Raw genomic sequence first — 21,219 nt, 5'->3', positions numbered from 1 at the left:
GCCACTGTGTAGAGAACCATGGTCACGAATCAAAAAATCAGGCCAGCTACAAATCGGACGCACCGACCTCCATGTCCAAGTTCCTCACACATGTAGCTCTGCAAATTGTAACATTTACCCATTCATTTTTATTTTCTTAAGCGAGATGAAGATCTGCATATACATTGAGGGATTGTTTACAGATTGCACACCATCCATATGTCTAGTAACTCGCCCTGTGACTTGTCGAGAAGTAACAGTTCTAAATGGATATCTGTGTGTGATTTCCATGCTGGACTGTAAACTAGAGGCATGTTTCGAGGAGGGAAAAAATAACGATTATCTCTGACAATGAATACTTGTTTTTATTCGTGATCCAGTATGATTTTAAAGTATTATCATCCTCCTCTACAGCTCCACGGGCACTTGTAGTACTTTGATGATTTGCCCACTTCATGTGTCAGCCTAGACAGTGAGTGTTGGTAGGCTATTCAACTGTAGGTGGCATTGCAGCTGAGTCTAATATGAACCTCACACCCAATATCCAGACACAGCATTTCCAGCAGGGATATGGAGCAGGAATCTTGATTGATTTTTGTTTTGCCTCTCCCTAAACCCAAGTCGGCTAGACCAATTCTTAGCATCGCCATTACCACCCCGTCTGAGATCGTTTAACTCAACACGGACCTGGAATCAAAGCTGAACTTCCCAGTACCGGACCGAGCAGTGCTATTACCCACCAGGCCATTGGGGCAGCTTTGTGGACCAAATTGATGTCCCGCAATGAGACATGTTTTTTCTGAATTGCATGTTACTGGTCACCCACCAGCAGCACATAACAGGACACTGGGTGGCACATTTCCCATAACTCTCCCGCCATAAGGATGGAAAATTGCGGCAAGTGTGCCCACGATTTGCCAACAAGATGGGCATAAGATTACCAATGGGTACGCCCCTGTGCTGGCAGCATGCATTATTTTTGTTGGGTAAGGGTGTGAAAGGTTACGGATCCAAGGCGGGTAGATGGAGTTAAGATACTGATCAGCCATGATCTAATTGAATAGGATCAGGGGGCTGAATAGCCTACTCCTGTTCCATAGAAACATAGAAAATTGGTGCAGGAGTAGGCCATTCGGCCCTTTGATACTGCACCACCATTCAATATGATCATGGCTGATCATGCAACTTCAGTACCCCATTCCTGCTTTCTCCCCCTACCCCTTGATCCATTTAGCCGTAAGGGCCACATCTAACTTCCTTTTGAACATATCTTAACGAATTGGCCTCAACAACTTTCTGTGGTAGTGAATTCCACAGGCTCACAATTCTCTGAGTGAAGAAGTTTCTCCTCATCTCGGTCCTAAATGGCTTACCCCTTATCCTTAGACTGTGACCCCTGGTTCTGGACTTCCCCAACATCGGGAACATTCTTCCTGCATCTAACCTGTCCAATCCCGTCAGAATTTTATATGTTTCTATGAGATCCCCTCTCATTCTTCTAAATTCCAGTGAATATAAGCCTAGTCGATTTAGTCTTTCTTCATATGTCAGTCCTGCCATTCCGGGAAATCAGCCTGGTGAACCTTTGCTGCACTCCCTCAATAGTAAAATGTCCTTCCTCAGATTAGGAGACCAAAACTGTACACAATATTCAAGGTGTGGCCTCACCAAGGTCCTGTACAACTTCAGTAAGACCTCCCTGCTTCTATACTCGAATCCTCTCGCTATGAAGGCCAACATGCCATTTGCCTTCACTGCTTACTGTACCTGCATGCCACTTTCAATGACTGATATACCATGACACCCAGGTCTCGCTGCACCTCCCCTTTTCCTAATCTGTCACCATTCAGATAATAGTCTGTCTCTCTGTTTTTGCCACCAAAGTGGATAACCTCACATTTATCTACATTATACTGCATCTGCCATGCATTTGTCCACTCACCTAACCTGTTCAAGTCCCCCTGCAGCCTCCTCACAGCTCACACTGCCACCCAGCTTAGTGTCATCTGCAAACTTGGAAATATTACATTCAATTCTTTCGTCTAAATCATTATTCATAAACTTGGCCCTGTAGTTTCTTGAATTGAACTGGTATTTTATTTTTATAGACTATAAGTTAGGTATGTAGATTTTTCTTGAGTAGGGAGCGGGCTGACTGGTACAGCTGTGGTGCCCGTATGTGCATGAATCAAAGGAATATCTGAAAATCAAGCATGTGTGATTTCTGATTGATGAGTGCTATACCTCTACCCTCCACAAGTACAGTCCTGTGAAGTGTCTGCTCACAACTAGTCAGATTTCTATCCAGAGGGAAAAACCATTGGGAAGTTTGGCAGTTGGTAACAAACTATAACTATATTAACAAATGAAAAGTTTTAACGGTCAGCCAAATGTGTTGGGCTGCACCCATCACAGATTCGGCTCTGGGGGCATTGTGTGGGGCTGGGGCTGCCCCTAGCAGCAGCTTGAGCAGAGAAGAAGCTTAACTAAACAGTTTGGGCCCTCGAGTAAATTAGACGCGCAGCGATGTCTGCACCTGATGTGTCCCATTAGTTGAGTGGAACAACTTCCTGCAAAGTGTTGACATAAAGGTTAACATTATGTATGTAAACAGAAAGCCACAATCTGGCATTTGGAAGCAGCAGAAAAAGGCTTTCCTTCTGGTTTGGAGTGAAAACAAACAAGAATTTATATCGATTTCTGTGTAGCTTCTTGTTAATAATAATGTGTCTTTTTTAAGTAATGCTGTTGAGACAGAATTTCACAATTGGTCCCCTTTGTGCTGTAATCAGGGATAGAATTATTCCAAAAAGACACTGGCAAAAAAAGACTTTTTATCAAACAATCGCTCCACTTCTGCTCAGCAGTCATACAAAACAATGTGGCTGAGCAGGAATCCCAAGGAGAGCCCCATTGTAGTACACAATTAGGCACTTAGACATTTATTATTTTATGCCTTGAAACCAATTTTTTATTTTTGAAAAATTGTAAATGCTGGGAAGGTAAAATAGAGGCACTGCCCAGAGTGGAATTGAGTCAAACAAACCAGTAAGATCCAACACTTAAGTCTTTGCTAATTGCACAAGCGGGGTGACATCAGAAAGGGTGCTCCCAACTGATGTCAATGCCCCTGGGTCAGGGAGGGGGTCCTGCTACTGTCCTGGTAATCCCTGCTGGGAAGTGCACATGTGCAACATACTGGGTGACAACAGAATCGGGCATCAGCTACAATTTCTACCCCTCCCACACCATGGCGACACTCACATAATTTGATGACAACCCAAAGGGTCTCTGGTACATGTGGAACTGCACCCCAGCTTGAGACCTTGCCTTTGGGGATGGTGGTGGCTGCGGCGAGCGGGGTGGGGGCGGTTGCCGGGGAAGCAGAGAGAAACTAAACCGACATTACTAAAATCAACAAAGTTATAATGAAATGATGTGGCAGATAATACAGCTGTTGGAGTGCACCTTCGCTGCCTCAGATACATACAAAAACGGCAGACAGGGAAAGACCAGCAGGTCTAGTGAGCCCATCCCATACAGGCATGTTGCAATTGAGCATTTTCCCTCCCTCCCCCCCACCCAACCTGCAGCAGCCATGTAAGCTCCTGGGAGAAGCACAAAACAGATTTTTTTTTAAACCCGAGGCCAATTCAGGGAAGAAAAGGTTCTGAGAAATTCTCCTATGAGCAACACTGACAGTGGGAGTTCTTCGGCCTAGGCTGCTCCAGGAGCAGAGCTTGCCTGAACTCAGCTAATGATTTAAAAAAAAACAGGCCCTTCTTCCAAGTTTACTCTTGACATAGAATATAGTAATGGCCCCATGTTGGTTATGAGATACCCCTGGTTGTTATCTATCAGTTAACTCTGTAAGTTTCTTGTGATATGAGCTGGGTAGAATTCGGAGCCGGTGCAGCAGGAGGCTGATGTGGGTTAAAGGTAGTTTTTGTGCAGATCTGTTGACTAGCTTTCAGCTGAAGCCTGAATAGGTTTACCACACAATTTACATGATATACTCTAAAGCAACAAACATCCCTTCACAAGAAAAGAGGGAAAGGAGAGATATTTGGAGACACACTGTTATTGTGCCCAGTCTTATCAGGGGTTGGGCTTTACACAGCTCTGGGTTTTAGTGCGTCGCCGAGTATTTGAGGTATTTCAGTGCGGCTGGCAGGGAAATGGAGATAGCTTGGAGAGGAGCCAAAGAAAATGGGCCCACATCACTCCCTCACTGTCCAGCTCTTAATGTGGAACTGTGGCATGAAAACATGGCTGAAGCTTTTTAGGAGATGGCTTTCATCAGCTCAGTCAAAAATGGGCTGCAGGAAAAGGGAAATGAAAGTTAATGCTTTGAGGGCTGGATGGATTTCTGTATCATTTCACCAGGCATTTACGCTGCATTTTCATCAATAACTGGCATTGTAACCCTGACATTGTAAGCCCGTGTTTCCCTCTCATTGATGCAGTTTCCCCAATACAACTTTCCTACCATACTTCTGCAAGTGTGTGCCGGCTGCATCTCTTTCTGTAGATTGGAGCATCCTGCAGAACAGGCTTGGGTAATTGTCAGGATAAGCTTTGAGGGAAATGAAGGAGGGAGCACCCTTTCAATATGTTGACCACCACCCCCCCCCTGCCTTTCTGAAGAGGCGTATTCCCTTTCTCTGACTGCCTACCTGGTGAGCTCTTAAAGTAGGCTATGAGTCAGAAGGATGGGACAATTGAGTGACAGTCAGACCCCCCCCCCCCCCCAGAGAAGGTCAGAGGTTATATGTGTCACCCTGGGGCGATGCCATCATATCTTCTAGCAGCCAGCTTGAAAGTGGAACTGGAAGTAATTGGGCTGTAAAAGAGATGATGAGAATTAGATATTTGAAGAGAGAAGTGCGATAAGTTGTGGGTATGTCTTTCTTCTCACGATAGTGACTTGCTGGGAACACAGTTCATAATACACTGGTGGCCCTCTGGTATCTTGTTGAAGTGACTGTTCTTTATACATGAGTCTAGTCAGTGAGCATCAGTAGGCTTTTTAGCTACAGAGGGCATGTAATTATATGTGACGTTCAGGTTGAATGATTCAAACGATGCCAGAAAAAAAATGTTATGAATTATTTTAATGTGTGTTTTTCCTTTTTGCTTACAGCAGATTCACCAGACTCTGTGCCTCCCTCTACTGAAACTGGGGGAACTCATTATATGGCCCCTGGGGGGCTTTCAGGTAAGAGACACTATGTAGCATTCTCAGCCAGTTAATGATACTGTGATCCCTCTTGAGTGTTAAAACGGGATGTTCACGATTTAAAAAAGAAACATTATTTAGTGAAGGATTATGTGTGGGGAGGGGGTGGGGGGAGGTTTGAGATCACTGGGTGGCTTTTTTGTCTTCAGTGCCTGGGTTGTAATCTGGTGGAACAGATTACCTGCTTGCTCTTCTTCCATTGAAATCAATGGGATGAAAATCAGACGGGTCCCTTAATGGGTGGCCATCCGCCCCGCCAGATCACTGCCTAGGCAGTGAAGACAAAAATCTCCCCCACTACTCACATTGAGAGGAAAGGACAGTGAGGGTGATGTCTTTTATTTCATGGATCAGTACCAGAATATGGCTTGGTATTCTGGGTGGTATTCGAGATTTACAATGCTATGTAGTATCCCACATGCATACTATATTGTGGTATCCTAGGGAGCATTATATTGTGGTATTCAAAGTGTCCAGTCTAGTTGGGTATTCTAAGTGTACAGCATATTGCGATATTCTCAGTGTACAATGTACTGTGGTTTTCTAGGTGTACAATGTATATTCTAGATACGTATACTTTATATCCTAGGTAGTTGAGATAAATAATGCTGGGATATAATGTTCTATTGCTGCCTCTAATAGTGTTTCAGAAAGCTCTGTTTTGCATATGTTACATTGTCCTTGCACGTTCTGAAGGGATTCACAGTTTGGTAGCCCGGTATGGTGGTAGGATGTGAGAGTTTGCATGCTCTTGAAGCTAATTGGTGCTCTTCATCCCAGTGCTGTGGCGTTCTGTGATACTGGACGGAATAAAAACAGGAAGTCAATGGCTTTAACAGACAAAATGGCAGACTCCTTAAACCAACCTGCACTGCCAAAATAGGGCAATTTTGATGGTTTTCATTTTACAACACGGTTGTATTTTTGAGCTGTAACTACACAGTTACTGAAGCAGCCGATTTTAAATTGCAAACCAGCGAGCATTGCAAACTTGTGGTGAGGTTTTGTTCTCTGCTGAAGTTTCCTGGCCCCGCCCAGTTGTAGGCTGCTGTTGTGTATGGACTCCCAAGAGGTGAAGCTGGATCTAAGGTTTGCCATTCTGCAGGCTTTTTGGTAGAAGAGCATTTCGTGATGGATGTCTGTTAAACTTGGAGCTGGCTTTACATCAGATGTGTGTAATAACATACGTCAATGAGACTAAATCCCATGGATTTTAATGGGGCATTGCTGTCCTTGGTTAAAATGTCTTGCTTATTTCCACATTCCAATGTTCTTAATCCATCATGTGGCGAGTTATGATGCGGGTGGAGAAGCTGGGGGGGCGGGGGGGAGAGGGAACTAGCCGCCATCCTATTTTTCCATAGCACATTGTGTTAATACATCAACATACTTGGCCAGTTGTGTGTCTTGTTTGCAAGTCTTAGTCGGGTCCCACACAAGTGTGTTTGGAGCCAGCTAATTGCTGGAGAGCAGGTCTGTGGGAAATTTTAAAAGACCGTGATACCGAGTGAACTGTTTGACAATAAGAAGCGAACGAGGACGCAAAGGCAGAGTCTCCTCCTGAGCCAGCGGTACTCTTAGCTCTCACTCTTTCAAATAAAATGTATGAGTTGATATTTCAGTGACTAACATTCTGGTCAGGATCCAACAAGTTAATTTTAGACTGTGGTGCTACATTGTAGGAAGTTGTTGGAACTCAAAGTAACAATCAGCCCCACTTACCGCTGTTAACCAGCACAGCGCAGTCCTGATACAGGGGAGCTGTCTCAATTCTGTTTGGTTAGAATTCGCTTAAGCGTAACGGCGGGCATGGCGAAATTTTTTATGCTCTGTTCATTTGAACTGCGGAAAATGCTTTGTGGTATATGCGTTGTGTCTGGAGTGATTATTTTTGGGCTGTATGGCATTACGGTGAAGCACGGATAATTACAGGTCTGTTACGGGCAGTGGGAGCAATTTGAGCCGATTAATTAAGAGTATCGCAGAAAGAATGGACGACATGGCTTTCAAGTGTGTTCATTCAAATCATTCATTCAAGTCTTTTAAAAGGCATGTCGGCACCAGTAGTCACAAGCCTAGCGGCGACACTGAGTTAGAGCGATGAGTGCGATATGTGTTGTATGGCTGTTTCAGCGAGGGCTTTGAAATTGAGTTAGTAATAGCAAAGGGATTCTCTGCATAAGCCAGGGGTCAGAATGGACACTTTATTGCCATTTTACGTGAGATCAGTCCCTCTGTGGCTTATGACTTTAGTCAGGAACAAATTCAGTCCTGATATTAAAAAAAATGCAACACAGCTTGTTAATCTGATCCGAATCCTTAATATCTGTAAACTGGGGCTGAGTAAACTGGCATAATTAGTTGAAACATCAGTTCAAAACAGCTTTGATTTCTGACTCCAGAGTGAAAAAATGGCAAAGTGTGTGAGTATGTGGGGTTTGGTCTATAGGTCTACTTTTACCATTAACTTGGCAAAGATGGGGGGAGCATGATAAGATGGTGAGCCTTATGCAGCAACGTAACATGTTCCATTGTAATGTGACCCACCCTGCACACTTAGGCCTATTGATTAATAATGGGTAGTACAAGAAGGCGGAATTATGTTTGCCTGCATGGCTAGGCTTTTGCTGGTTTAATGAGAGAAGAAAGACTCCTGGCAAGTGGCCTCCAACTTAATCGCGACAGAAAAAAATGCATGTCCCCGCTCTGCCAAAAATTATTGATAAATTACTTACATGTAGAGCATCTCAGGCACGATAGGTGGATTCTCCTCTGAGACCAGGTGGGATAGTGATGGATTGTGGAGGAAAATCAGGCGGTAATACCCACTTCCAGATACCTGCCTAACCAAGAGTCCCTCCCCATCATCCCCTCCTCCAACCAAATGGTCACCACCTGCCCCTTCCTTCCCTGCTGCATATAAATGCCAGTGGGGGAGGCAAGCCAAGGGGGAGGTATTTTCCTACTTACCACCGACCCCATAAAAGGGTGGCAGTCATCGACCCCATAAAAGGATGGCAGTCATCCCTAGATAGCGATTCAAGGCCTCCATAAATTGCAGGATAGAGGCAAAGGGAAGCTTTCTAGAGCGTGGCTGAGTCCGAGGCCTATAATCCTTTCCGTTCCTCTTCTTCGGGACTCTTCAGTCCCATTTAAATCTCGGGCCTCCTCGCCGGCTGTTATAGTGGTGGTCTCAGCAGGTATGGGTTTCCCAACCAATCACAGGCAGCACAGCAGGCCACCCTCCCATTGGCTCAGCTGGGGAGCTACCCTGAAAGCTTGCTGGAACTCCTCAATGGGGACGCAGTCCCAGGGGTGCAAGTGTCCACTCCTCATGGGTGACCCCAGGCAGTCAGTCCTGGCCGGCTGTTTGACTGTGGGTGCATCACAGCTAAGCCGATCCTTTGCTCGCCATGCGTACACTTCCAGCATGAGTCACTGGATCGTCGGTAAGAAGAGGAACATGGCTGACTTTCACCCCTCTCCCTAGCCCAGAGACACTCTGGCCACTTGTAACGCCTGACCACCAACTCATCCCTGATGGGAGGGTCTGCGGAGGGAGAAGAATGCGGGGAAGGAAGGAGTAAATAAGTAACTTAAAAAGAAAACGTTGGACTTTCCAGTAACCAGGCGCCTCTGTCAAATCACATCAGGTGGCTTGGAAATCAGCAGTGAGCTGTGCAAGGGGTTGTCACTGCTTTATAGAGTGCATCTTTCTGACCTGAAGGCGTATTCAGTGGATGTGAGACTTGTGTAAGGAAGCATCCGGGACGCTGAGTGTTTCTCTCCCTCTCTCTCTCCCTCTCTCTCTCTCTCTCTCTCTCTCGTGTTTTGTTTTTCTTTTGGTCTAATATCCACAGAGAAGGGGTTAAGAGAAGGAGTCGGGCCATTGTTTGATCGCAGGGTTTTAACGAGAGCTCCACTGCACCAGAAAAACCATCGCCTTTTCTTTAAAACGTCCAGATGAGTTTATTTCTAGAAATGGAGAAAGATACAAAGCTGGAGTTGAAATGTGTATTTTACTCCTGGGTCTTGAGGGGTGTGAGAAAGAGTGCGAGGGGAACGGAGTTCCACAAGATCCCTGATAGAAGAGCCAAAGGAAGTACTAGCTTTTAAAAAGGGGCTTTTTGAAACATTTCTATTACTAGTAACATCTCGCCTGTCAGACCCACTGTGGGGGGGTGGCTGTGTTGGGGGGGGGGGGTGGGGGGAGGCTGGGGGGCGGGAGGGGTGCAGGAAATGGTATTTGAGAGTAAAATGCATCAGGGCAGGAGCTGATGCTGACCAGGATAGTGTAGAAACAAAACAGCAAAGAGTCAGAAATTCAGGATGGCTGTCCCACTGGGACCGGTAAACCATTGAACTGGTTTGGGTGTCGACTGGAATTGATCGGTTTTTTTTAAAGAGTAGAGGAATATTAATGTAAAAGCTTTTTAATCCTTTTATTTCCCCCCAACCCCCCTTCGGTTTCTGAAATACCCAGGGCCTCTATAAGTTTGCACGCATCCACCCAGACTTGATTTTTCTTTTAAATCAATGTCTTGTCTGTGAATATTTAAGGCAGCTCAGTTTTTCAAGGGTCTTTCTGGCTCTGTTCCTTCTGCATTTACTAAATGTCGAGCTTGCTGTTTGTGGAGTACTAGACTTGCTGGATCTGTTTCTCTTTGAAAGTGCCAGCAGGGACCACAAGGGTGGTGTGGATTGTGCTTAGTTTTTTTGCTTCTCGTTGCTAGATTTTTTTGATAGTTGAAAACCACAAAGGAAGACTTTGTTTTTAAAAATAAAAAAATGTTTTTAATCAACTTTACAGTGTCTTGTCGCTGGAGAGAACTCTTGTTGAAAAGCACTGTTACTGTGTTTTGCTGAGAGAGCAGGGTGCGTGGGTGATGTGTTGGATCGATTGCTACCTGATTCACTCCCATCCATCCTCCCTCTTCCCACCAGCCCACCTTGCTCCCTTCCTCCCTGAGGGCTCTGAGAGGGATGATTTAATGGTTGCCACCTGCCTTCCTGTACTTTGCCCTGATAGGTTGCTCTTCCGGTGCAACCGTTGGCAGTAAGCGTTGGCAGGAGTCTCTTCCCTGGACACAATCTTCCCCCAATTCCAATCCTGTGCACATACAATTTCCAGCAGAAGTCAGTGGATAGCAACCAGTAGTGTGGCAATCCCTGTCCAGTTCCCTCCCCCACACCCCTTCATTCCTAGCCCAGGATGACGAGGCCAATTGTAGTGTCCTGACTCACCCGGAGAAAAGTTAACTCAGGACAGACCAAGAATTAAAACTGAGACTTAATTGCACCACATCATTCAGTGCATTTTCCCACCGAGTTATTAGTATTTATTCCCTCGCCCATCTCTATTTGATTTCTTTCTGTGTCTGTCTCCTTTCGCTTTCCCGTCCAAATTTATCTCTTATCTGTCTGCCTGTCTCCCTCCCTGTCACTTGAATATGTCTTGTGTGTCTTTTTTCATTCTGTTATTTACATTAGAGATCAAATTCAAGTGATGGGTCCATTGGTCAAGCCTGAATTTGATATCCCCTGTGCTTACACTCACCTCTGCCCCTACCCTGGACATACCCTAAACACTAGTAAATGACAGTGTGAGGGGTACAGTGTGAGCTGAGGGAGGAACAAGAGATTCCAATCAGATGCTTCACTTCGGTCTGATACAAAACTCCATTTATCTTTGGAAGCTACTAATACCCACCTTTCGAGGCAACATAGGCATTTGTTCAGCTTTTTAAAAAAATCTACACTTTGTAACCATTCGAATTATCTTCTGCCTGAAATGTACGAGTTGAATTGGTACCAATTCAATTTGCTGGCTAGTTCATTGTTCTTCTTTCTCTGTCTCCTGCTCTGTCTCTCCTTTGTCTCAGCCTCTGTGTTTCTGTGCATACTCATGTTTCTGTTCCAGTCTGTGTGGCTCACTCTGTCCCTGTTTATCTGGCTTGCTCACCCCCCCCCCCAGCCAGTCTGGACTCTTGTGTTTGCATTTCTCTTTAGGATACATTCAGTGAGGCTCGGTGTGTGCGTGGCGGGAGCCATGCTCGAGGCGAGCACGGATTGGGGAGTTGACACTGGAGCTCCGAGCCCTCTGCACCTGATTTGTGTTGCTCCCAGTTTTTGGGTCGTTAAAACAAATGACCAGATAATCACGTGCACTGAGCTCCATTCCGGATCCTCCTCCATGGGCCCATAGCAGGGCTCAATCTATCCGTTAGTGTCTGGCCCTCTTCGTCTTTTCTCACTTTCACTATCTCTGTAATCATTTTACTCCAGCTTTCTTTCTCTCTTAGTCTATCTGTGTATTTATTTGTATCTCCCTCTTTGTCGCAATCGCTCTAGCTCTTAAATCTGTCTGTCTCTGTACCTCTTTTTCTTTTTCTGAACCTATTTGTCTCTCCTTCTCTCGTTACCTCTGTATCCCCATCCCTCTGTACCTTCCTCTGTCACTTCATCTTTTCCTGTCCTTAACTCTGTGCCTTTCTCCATATCTCTACATTTTGCAGTCTCCACACTCTACTACCCCTATGTCACTCTTTATCCCTCCCTTTCTTTCTCTCTGTCATTACCTCTCTGTCTGTCTCGCTCTCTCGCTATTCCTGTCTCTTCCTGGCAAATGCAGAGCTAGTCGGCTAGAGTAATGAATGAGGCTCAGTTCAAGACAAGAGGAAGATCTGGAGGCTGGAGCTAGGGACTGACTTGAGTTCCTCTGGCAACTACAGGAAAAAAACGGAACACTTGAGTTTAATCACTGGGGCCGCGACAAAGAAATGTCTCCTCCTGGAAGCACAGAGATGACCTTTAATTCACTGGTTGTGCCCTTTCACATCATGTATGGAATGTTTGATGGGGTGTAGAGAAGTCAGCATGGGCTCAGAAGACACACGGTACCTTTGAGACTCTTATTTTAAACCTTTAAGCCAAAATCATCACTGTCAAGAAATACAGCCACATCACCTTTAATTTGCTTTTCTTTGTTTTCACAATATTTTCATATCTTAAAAGCAATTTCAGTAAAAATTCTAATGTACCAATACATTTCTGGGAGGCCCACTGTTAGGTTTAACTAATCTAAGCGGTTGGATAGACATGCAATATGTTCCGCAGCTCTCATTGTGTGTGGACAGGTTGAAAGGGAAGGTGTGATGGTTGAATCGTACATTAATAAGAACATAAGAAATAGGAACAGGAGTAGGCCATACGGCCCCTCGAGCCTGCTCCGCCATTTAATAAGATCATGGCTGATCTGATCATGGACTCAGCTCCACTTCCCCACACGCTCCCCATAACCCCATATCCCCTTGTCGCTCAAGAAACTGTCTATCTCTGTCTTAAATTTATTCAATGTCCCAGCTTCCACAGCTCTGAGGCAGCAAATTCCACAGATTTACAACCCTCTGAGAGAAGAAATTCCTCCTCATCTCTGTCATCCTTAGAAAAAGGGTGGCCCCTTATTCTAAGATCATGCCCTCTTAGTTCTAGTCTCTCTCATCAGTGAAAGCGGGTAGCGGGAACGAGCCCCAACAATCACGTCAATCTGTTTAGTTCCGTGAAAGAGGGGGACAGGGGTGAATCAAGGGTTTAACTCTCACAATCGTTACGGACCTTGGCAACAGTTAATTTGCCCTGTACTTGTGGGGTGGAGAGAAAAGTCTCTCAAATGCCCGTGTGCTCATTTTTGAGTTAGGCCCCTTTCCCAAGGTCTTCTACTTTTAAATCTATGCAGACTGAGCTGTCTCCTTCACCCCCTTTATAGACTTGCCTCTGGGGCACTGAACGATGCACTAGAGGAATGCTTAAAAATATAATTTTAAGTATCCCCTACAAAATATAGGCATCGAAAAATAGCTTTAAATATTTAAAAAAATTGTGCCGCCGTGCTTCCCTGAATTTAGTTGTTTCCGACCATCTAAAGCATGGGTTTTTTTTATTGGTGTTTTACTGAATACAAAAGAAAGCAGTGCGAAGGAAGTTACTGAAGGGTTAACTGAACCATGAAAAGCCTTTATTGCTCTCTAGGCCGTCTGCCAGACTGGGAGCCTTGCAACTAGCCTCTCGCACACCACGTGACCAGAACAAAATGTAGCCGGTCAGTGAAGTGCAGAGACTAGGACTTGGCACCGTCTGTCTGTAGCTGTTGGCCTTCAACCCCCCCTCCCCGTCCCAGTACCAGTTCCTTCTTGCGCATTGCCTTCCTGGCTTCAGGCTCCTTGTTGAGCAGGCAGTGTGGGCTTTTTCTTTTCTTCTTTTTGTAGGATCTGCAGCAGGATGTGGTAAGGAGGGTAGGGGTCTGACATTTGAAGGGGCCCCAATAAAGGCTCATGTTTCAACATTTTTTTAAAAAATTGTAAAACTCTTCACACAATTTTTTTTCTCCCGTGAATTACCCTGGCCTAGATATCTTTTCTTTAAAAGGAAATAAGACCCATCTCTTCCTCCCGTTTCCTGGCTGTGGCTGGCTGTATGCACTTAGGGTCCCACCCGGTTTTGATGGGCCAAGTCCCACTGCTTTTTTGTACACCTCGTATTCTTTTCTTTCCCTCCGCCGCTCCCCTCCCTCCAAGAACCACAGAATGTTGCTGTTAACTGGTGGCTGGATATCAAAACCTGAGCCCAAATGAGGCCGAAATCCCCTTAACAATTTTGTAAAGATACAATTTTCTGTCCTCCTTACTTGACCTTTTTTTGGGTGGGGGGGGGGGGGGGTGGTGCGAAGGATTTACTTTCATGGATGCCAAAAGCCCTCTGGTATCTCATGCAAGTGGTCATTCTTCATCTGGGAGCCTAGACAATGAATATAAGGGGACTGTTGAGCTGTGTAAGAGGACAGCACAAGTGAGCCAGATCTTGTCCTCTTTCCCCCCCCCCCCCCCCCATCCATGTGAATGCACACTTCCATGTGAATGCACACTTCCAGCAGTGGTCACCACAGCAACGATCAGGAATGGGGATCCTAGCTGATTTCCCACCTCCCCAGCACAAGACTACTAAAGCCAATGGTCGCACCACAAACCGCTGCCTCGGCTGAAATCAGCTAACTCAGCACAGATGCCAGATATCTGTAAATGTTCCAAAGGCCAATACTCACTGATGACTCTTGGTTACTGATTCTTGCCCTGTTTTAGTTACTCCCCAGCAACATCATGAATATACTGGCTGAATTCACGATCACTAGAGAAGAATTCATGATACCACACAGTATCCTAACTTGACTCTGCTTAAATTGGGCCAGAATTTCCTCTGAGCTGCACCCGCCTTCCCCCCCGACTTCCAGCGATGTTGCGGCAGCAGAGCAGGAGCGACTCGGAAGAAAGCTAGTGTCCGCTTCTCGACAGTGACCAGCCGCGCTACCGTATAAAGCAAGGATGATTGAAAGACACCAGATAGTGCAGATACTTCAGCCTTTTGCAACCTTTAGTGTTATGGGGCATTCATTGGGACTGTACTTCCCCTTTAAGCAGTCACTGCAGGCACAGTTAGCTATCTTATTGTTTGCTCTGGACATTGCTGCCAACTTGTCTGGAACTTGCCAAAGAAATGTAGTAATCTCACAAAACAATTTTTTTTTATTAACTTGGGTCCTGAGAGGGCATGTGTGCCCTTCTACCTTCCTTGACCCCAGGCCATTTGCCAAGTGGCAGAAAGGTCAAGAGAGGCATTAGACAAACAAGGACGTATTTCAGCATTGTGCTGAACTAGTAGCCAACAAAAGTCCCGTCTCTCTAGCAGTCGATAGAATGACCCCCTTGGCTTTTTGCCTTTGGTTGAGGCCATGGTCACATGCAGAAGCTGACCTCTTGATTCAGGACTATTTGTGGCGGGGGTGTGGGAGAAGAGGGCGCCAGAGGGTTCTTATCAGCTGCACGTCACAGTTGCCTTCCACCGAGAGCACATGGAATGCCTGCTGGTGCCGTCTTGTACTGACCTTTGCGCTCCACTGTGAAAAAGAATACTGTAACACTGCGCTGACACTGGCACCGCTCTGGAGTCGGGATTGAATGACCCACAGGCACTGGCTTGGCTGCCTGCCCGCTGTCATAGAGATGTTTCCTCTTGTGTGTGTGTGTGTGTGCGTGTATTTTTTCTTCTGAGAGAGTCATCTAGCTCTCAGGTTATCCTTAGTTCATGCTTTTTCACGGCAGATGGTTTAACCAGAGAAACAGTTCTGTGCCTCCCAGTTACTCTGAGAGAAATGGAATGCATATGAATCATTGCTACATCAACCCCTCTTAAACACTAGTCGTTTATCAGCTATTTGCGCTCGCTGATGACATAGCAGGTAAAGGTTGTAGCGCAGACCAGAGGTCCTGGATTTGTGCTGAGTTAGTTGACTAAACCATGTTGGCAGTAGGACGATACACCTGATCTCAGTGCTAGGGATTTGAGCTAGGGAATGGAGGATTTAGAAACTTTTAAGTGAGAACAGGGTTGGCTCACCTGCAATGCCGTCTTCAATCACTGCCAAAAATCACTGTTTGAGCTCATACATAAAGAGAGACAGACCACTTGGGTGAGGAACTGTACCCTGTAGGAGTGACCCATTTCAGGGCAGGAGGGGAGAGAGGAACAGCACACTTCCTCAGTGCAGCCATTGTTGTCACCGAGTGTTCAGTAGATGATGGGTGTGTAACTAACTTCTTCTTTATTACGACCTGAATAAAACAAGCAGCAAATAATTAGATTTGTAATTTAAAATCTGGGTTGTTTCTAAACAAAATATTTTGAATATTAGATGAAGTACTTTTGGTCACAGGTCTGTTTACTGCCACTGGGAGCAGTTTAAAGTGATGAATGTTTTTCATACAAGAAGTGTGTTGCATAATATTAAAATGGATTGACTTAAGTTTGAATGTTCCTGTAATATATTGGTCCCAATACACTCAATAAGCTTAGTTTCAACCCTATCAGTTATCATTTCCTATCAACGCAAGATCTTTACCTGTAACATTCAGTTGGAGGAGGCGTTGGCATAGTAACAGGTGTTGTCAGAAGGCCTTTCTTTGTCCAAACAGGATGACAATCTTTTTGATCACCACGTAGCAATTTTTTAAGCATAGGTAATATAATGTAATATAAAAACTGCAGTTTTAAAAAAAGATGGAATATTCCCTGAATCTGTCTGCATGTTGCTCTATCACTTGTCTGTATATATTGTTGGCTTGAATATGATTTATTTTTATTTTTCTACCCTCTTCTCCCTTTGCCAGGATGTGCTTTTTCAGCTAGTTAGCCCTCCGATATGGCTGTTCTTCATGTGTATGCCTAGACTGTGAACATTGGCAGGCAATTTGACTATGTAGGGCATCACAGCCAAACCCAACATCCACACATGTCCTTTCCACCAGAGGTCACTCAACACTATTTGATACCTATAAGTTCACACCCATGCATATTTCTTAGAATTTATCTTAAAAATTAAAATGAAAGCTAGGCACATTTCTTCTGCCTGTTGCATATTCCTATTTCGAGGCTATATGCAGGAAATCAGGTTGCATCACAAGAAATGACGCCGAGCATTTAATCACGTCTGTCAGACAAGTCCCAAAGTATTTCACTGTCAAAGAATGACTTTTGATTTGCAGTCTGCGTTTGTACACGAATGGAGCAGCCATTTTGCGCACAGCAAGGTTCTACAAGCAGCAGTGAGATGAATTGGTTAATATGTTTTAATGGTATTGGTTCAGTGAGAAATGTTGGTCAGGGCACTGGGAGAACTGCCCACTCTTCTTCAAATAGTGCGATAGGGCCTTTAAAGGAAGAAATCTGAGCTACAAAATTTAAAAAAAATACAACTTGCTAAGGCAGTGCAGAGCAAGAGGATAAAACCTATGCACACAGAACTGGGACTGACTAGAGACATTTTCAAGGCAGAATGGAAGAGAGGAAGACAGACAATGAAAGTACTGTGTTGTATTTATTTAATTTTTTCTTCTCCTCCTGATGGTAGGATGGTAACGTTTCTCTTTAATTTGAATACGGCCTTGATCATTACCCAGAGGGATGTGGTTGTCTGCTTCTTGTTTATGGATATTTCATTCCTTTCCCAGTTTCCTTCCCTGCTGTGAAGCCAAGGAAGCTCTTGGCTGAAGAGCTGGTTTTGATTTGCACTTGGGTTTGGTCCCAGTCCTCTGGGCCTTGCGCACTGGGCTCCACCCAGTCTCATCAGCACGAACTAGGGGAAAAAAATTACACCTTCGCTTAGACCCCCTTTCCTCTCCTCCACCCCCAAAGAAATGATTTATTCTGCTAAAAGGGGAAGTGTGTTTTGCTGAGTTGACCCCTAATCGTAACGTTTTATTACCAAGAGGCCTAAGTGAAAGGCGGAAGGCCTACGAGTCCAGGGCACCACTACTGTCAGAAAGAATTGGAGAGTTACATCAGGAATTTGTGGTTAGGTGAGGCCTAGCTTGGGTTTTAAAAGTCTGCATATTGTGTGGGAGCAGGCAGTTCTTCCGTTTTGAAATCCTGGGAATATGATAAAGTGCACACTTCAACTTCTCAGTCACCTCTTTTTTTGTAATTTAGAACCTGCTAATTTTGTAAATGTTGCGAAGTCCCACCTTTTGCCTTCATGAAGGGGAACCGTGGATAGATTGTAATGATGCAAAACTGTATAAGATGCTACTCACTGTAACTGATATAAGATACTGGGTCGCTCACTCTTCACAAAGAACAAGAAAATGCCAGTTTTTCTCCATAATTAATGTTTTTTAAAAAGATTCCCAAGTTTCAAAGCTGTGTGTTCCTGTGACTCATTCGTGGCTTATCAATTGCAGAGAAAGAACGGGCATTTTCCTATTTTTCATTAAGAGAGGAATTTCTCACCCACGAAAATCATAACAAATCTCCACTCACTCACTTTAGCACACGCTCAATACACTGTGGCTCCCATTAGTACAGAAGCTGTATAAAACATCCACTTTGGGTCCCTTTGAAAGAGCTTATTTCACTTTGCAACACCTAGCCTCTACGTCACACTTCAAAGCATGAACGCGATTTTAAAAGGGGGCAAGAAATGTGGTCATTTTGAACTGATTTCTTCTGACCTGGAACTGGGAATGTGCAAGTATCTGCCAATTTGTAGACTAACGTCATCAACAGTAAACCTCTGATTGACCTCAGCATTTACAGCAATCAGGCTTTCTGGCCTTAAACAGATAGCACATCTTTAAAACAGCCCACCGTAGCAACGATATTATCTTGGGCGTTGGTAAAATGCTCCAATACTTACAAAACAGGTCAGCTGACTTACCGTGAGCACTGGCACAGGATTTCCGCTAGTTTATAGGTGGAAGTCCAGCTAAGTTTGTAAGGAGGACATTTTCTTTGGAAACTATGTGACAGAAATTATCCACACTTTTATCTATACCAGCAGATTAGGACAAGTTAACTGATATGGAATGATGATGAGAGGTAGTGTGTTCTTGCCTGGAGTGCCTCATGAAGTTTGGACATGTTAATTATCAATAACTTATTAATTCCAGGCATTGCGGCCAGCAAGTTGCTTTTAATCATTGTTTTCGTTAGTCATCGAGGAGCTGAAGTTGCAAGTGGAAACAGGCATGAGGACTACTGGAGAGTGAATGAGGGTGAATTGTCAGGATGTAGGCTACTTGTAACTCGTTGAATAAAAAACAGTTGACGAAGGAGGTATCAATCCTGCAAAGAGAATCAATGGCATGTCAACTACAGTTCATGGGTGTGGAGGGCAATTGGCCGATGTAAGATGGTGGCATGCAGGGAGTCAAAAAACATTTCCTTAACGGTGTCTTTGAAAGTTTTTTAATTAATTGTTAATCAGGGCGCTGCATTTTTGAAATAGCGAAACACCATGGCCGGGTATTCCCTCCGAGCTGCTCCCATTCCATCATCGTTAATTCGCTGGGCGTGCAGCAGGAACCCGCATCTCTCCTCACTGCCTCCCCAAGTGGCCTCGCATGGGTTATTTCTGCTGTTGGGTTTTACTGACCCTGGCGCTGGACAAGGGCTGAACCCTCAAGTTACTTTGACCTGCCCAGGCCAGGCGGTGGCCAATTTTGGTGTCTCAAGCCATTAACATTGCTCCAGGGGCACCTTTGGCGCAGGGCTTCCCCCTGGCATGGTGTAGTACTGGGAAGTGGGGTGGGGGGGGAGGGGGGGTAGAGGAATGGAATGCAACTGCAGGCCGGAGATGCCAGCAGTTGCATATCTGACCGCATAACTCTGGCCTCCTGTATGCTGCTCTCCCAAGAATACCTAAAAAAAAATTAAATTATTTTATCTTTGGTTTGCCGCCAGACAGCTTCCGACCCCGTCTGATCTAAGCATGGTTCTGGTGAAACCCCCCCCCCCAGTGCCAGCTTTCTGACTGGGCAGTCCTAGACTCCACAAACAGGAAATTGAGATCGGAAGATCAGGAACATCTCTGCCCCGTCCCTGCTCCTTTATTTGCATGAGTATGCTGGGCCTCGTGTGTTCTGAGGGGAAGCCTTGGGAATCTTGAGCAAAGGGTAAAGGCAATGAAGTCCTGGCCAAATGGATCTCCGTACACTTTTCTCCATAACCCTTGTACCCTTGTGCCGGAGAAATGGATATTGGGGGGGTGGGGGGGGGGGGTGGAGTTATGAAAATAGGCCCCCATATTTTTGAAGGTGTGTGGCAGCATAAGAAGAGTGGAGAGATCCCTTTGCATTTCTGGATGCAGAAAGGATTTTGGCACTCTGAACTGAACCGCTACTCTTGGCGATCTCTCCAGGAAAAGAACAGAAGGGAAGGCTGACGTCACAGCCATACTTGACTCCACATGCACTCATGCCTGGTTGTCCCGCTGCTTGGAACTTGCTAAAATATCCGTCAGATCTTGTGAAAGAGTTTCGGTAAATATTTCAAGTTTCTTGCAGCCTTGTGATTTGAAATGGGAACATTTCCAGTAATGGGGCCTTTTGTTGAGATTTGATCTTGAAAGGCCCAGCGACGATTTTACAGGGTTGGCTGTGATGTCAGAGTCCCGGTGGTAATTTTAAGGGATTTATGACTTAACACTGGTGCTTTCTTCAAAGGTGTGGTAGAATGTATTTCCAAAGAGTAAGGCCCATCGCACCAGTGGGCTAAAATGTTGCGGTGGGGAGAATCCCGAGTTTCATCTGGGGCCCTGTAATTTGGCATTAGTAAACATGGGAAACCATATCACTTTTACCCTTCTGAAGACAAGCAGCAGTGCTTCCGTGCCCCGACCTTGAAGTTCTGCTTGGGGTTGTTAAAATATTGCAATCCTTACAAGTTCACTCTCAGCTCCTTGAACTTTATCAATAGAAGTCCTCCTGACCCAGGGCTACAGCCCTTCCCTTTTCTAAATTCATTTACCAGACACTTTAATCAAAACACAGAGGTGGCTTTTCCTGGCGGGTTTCGACTTTGTTGTTTGTCGTGGCCAGTTTAGGCAGGCTCCTCGTACACAGTTTACGTTTCTTAAGAACTTACTGAGTACCGTTGATGCACACAAGCGCTACCAAGTTGCATAATACTCGCCTCTATTCCTCGTTTGCACTCTCTCTCTTTTCAGGTTTCTTTGCCATTTCCTCAATTAGATTACATTGACATACTAACATCCTACAAGGCTGATGCTGTTCCGGTTTCAGGCGAGCCAAAACACTCAGCCTGAGTCACGCATTGTGTCCCTCTAGTCTGCTGCTGGTTAAAGTTCTGGTGGGTGGGGCGCTGTTATTAATGTCATAGTTTACTTTGAGCTAATAGCTGGGAAACAGCTGGCATTTTGTCAAGAAAACTGAACGAGGCCTCAGTGGGGGAGAGGGGGGTGGGGGGGGGGAGGGGTGATTTGAAGATTATTTTTTTTTCTCTGCATAGACTTCCAAGGTTGTCTACAGCAGGTTTAGTCAGAGCACCAAGTCTATCGTGATAACAGAGAAAACAGTCGTGGTATCCCAGCATCCCCTGCAGGTATCTCAGACAGCTATAGATTCTGAAACCACATTGCAAAGGCGTGGGAAACCATT

The 21,219-nt window shown here is 45.1% G+C and overlaps 1 protein-coding gene across 3 annotated transcripts in view; it reads left to right on the top strand.

Moving 5' to 3' along the window:
- Positions 1–21,219, top strand: part of smad7 (SMAD family member 7) — a 36,618-nt gene that overhangs the window by 5,014 nt on the left and 10,385 nt on the right. For 2 of the 3 annotated variants that reach the window (XM_070867480.1, XM_070867478.1), the window contains one exon: positions 5,123–5,197. In XM_070867480.1, the coding sequence (XP_070723581.1) occupies positions 5,123–5,197 (75 nt within the window). The remainder of the gene's footprint in view (positions 1–5,122; positions 5,198–21,219) is intronic. The other variant, XM_070867479.1, reaches the window with a different exon arrangement.

The sequence above is a fragment of the Pristiophorus japonicus genome, chromosome 2 (assembly GCF_044704955.1).
Source record: "Pristiophorus japonicus isolate sPriJap1 chromosome 2, sPriJap1.hap1, whole genome shotgun sequence".
NCBI lineage: Eukaryota > Metazoa > Chordata > Chondrichthyes > Pristiophoridae > Pristiophorus > Pristiophorus japonicus.
The sequence above is the reverse complement of the archived record's forward strand: the minus strand, read 5'-3'. Positions and strand labels throughout refer to the sequence as shown.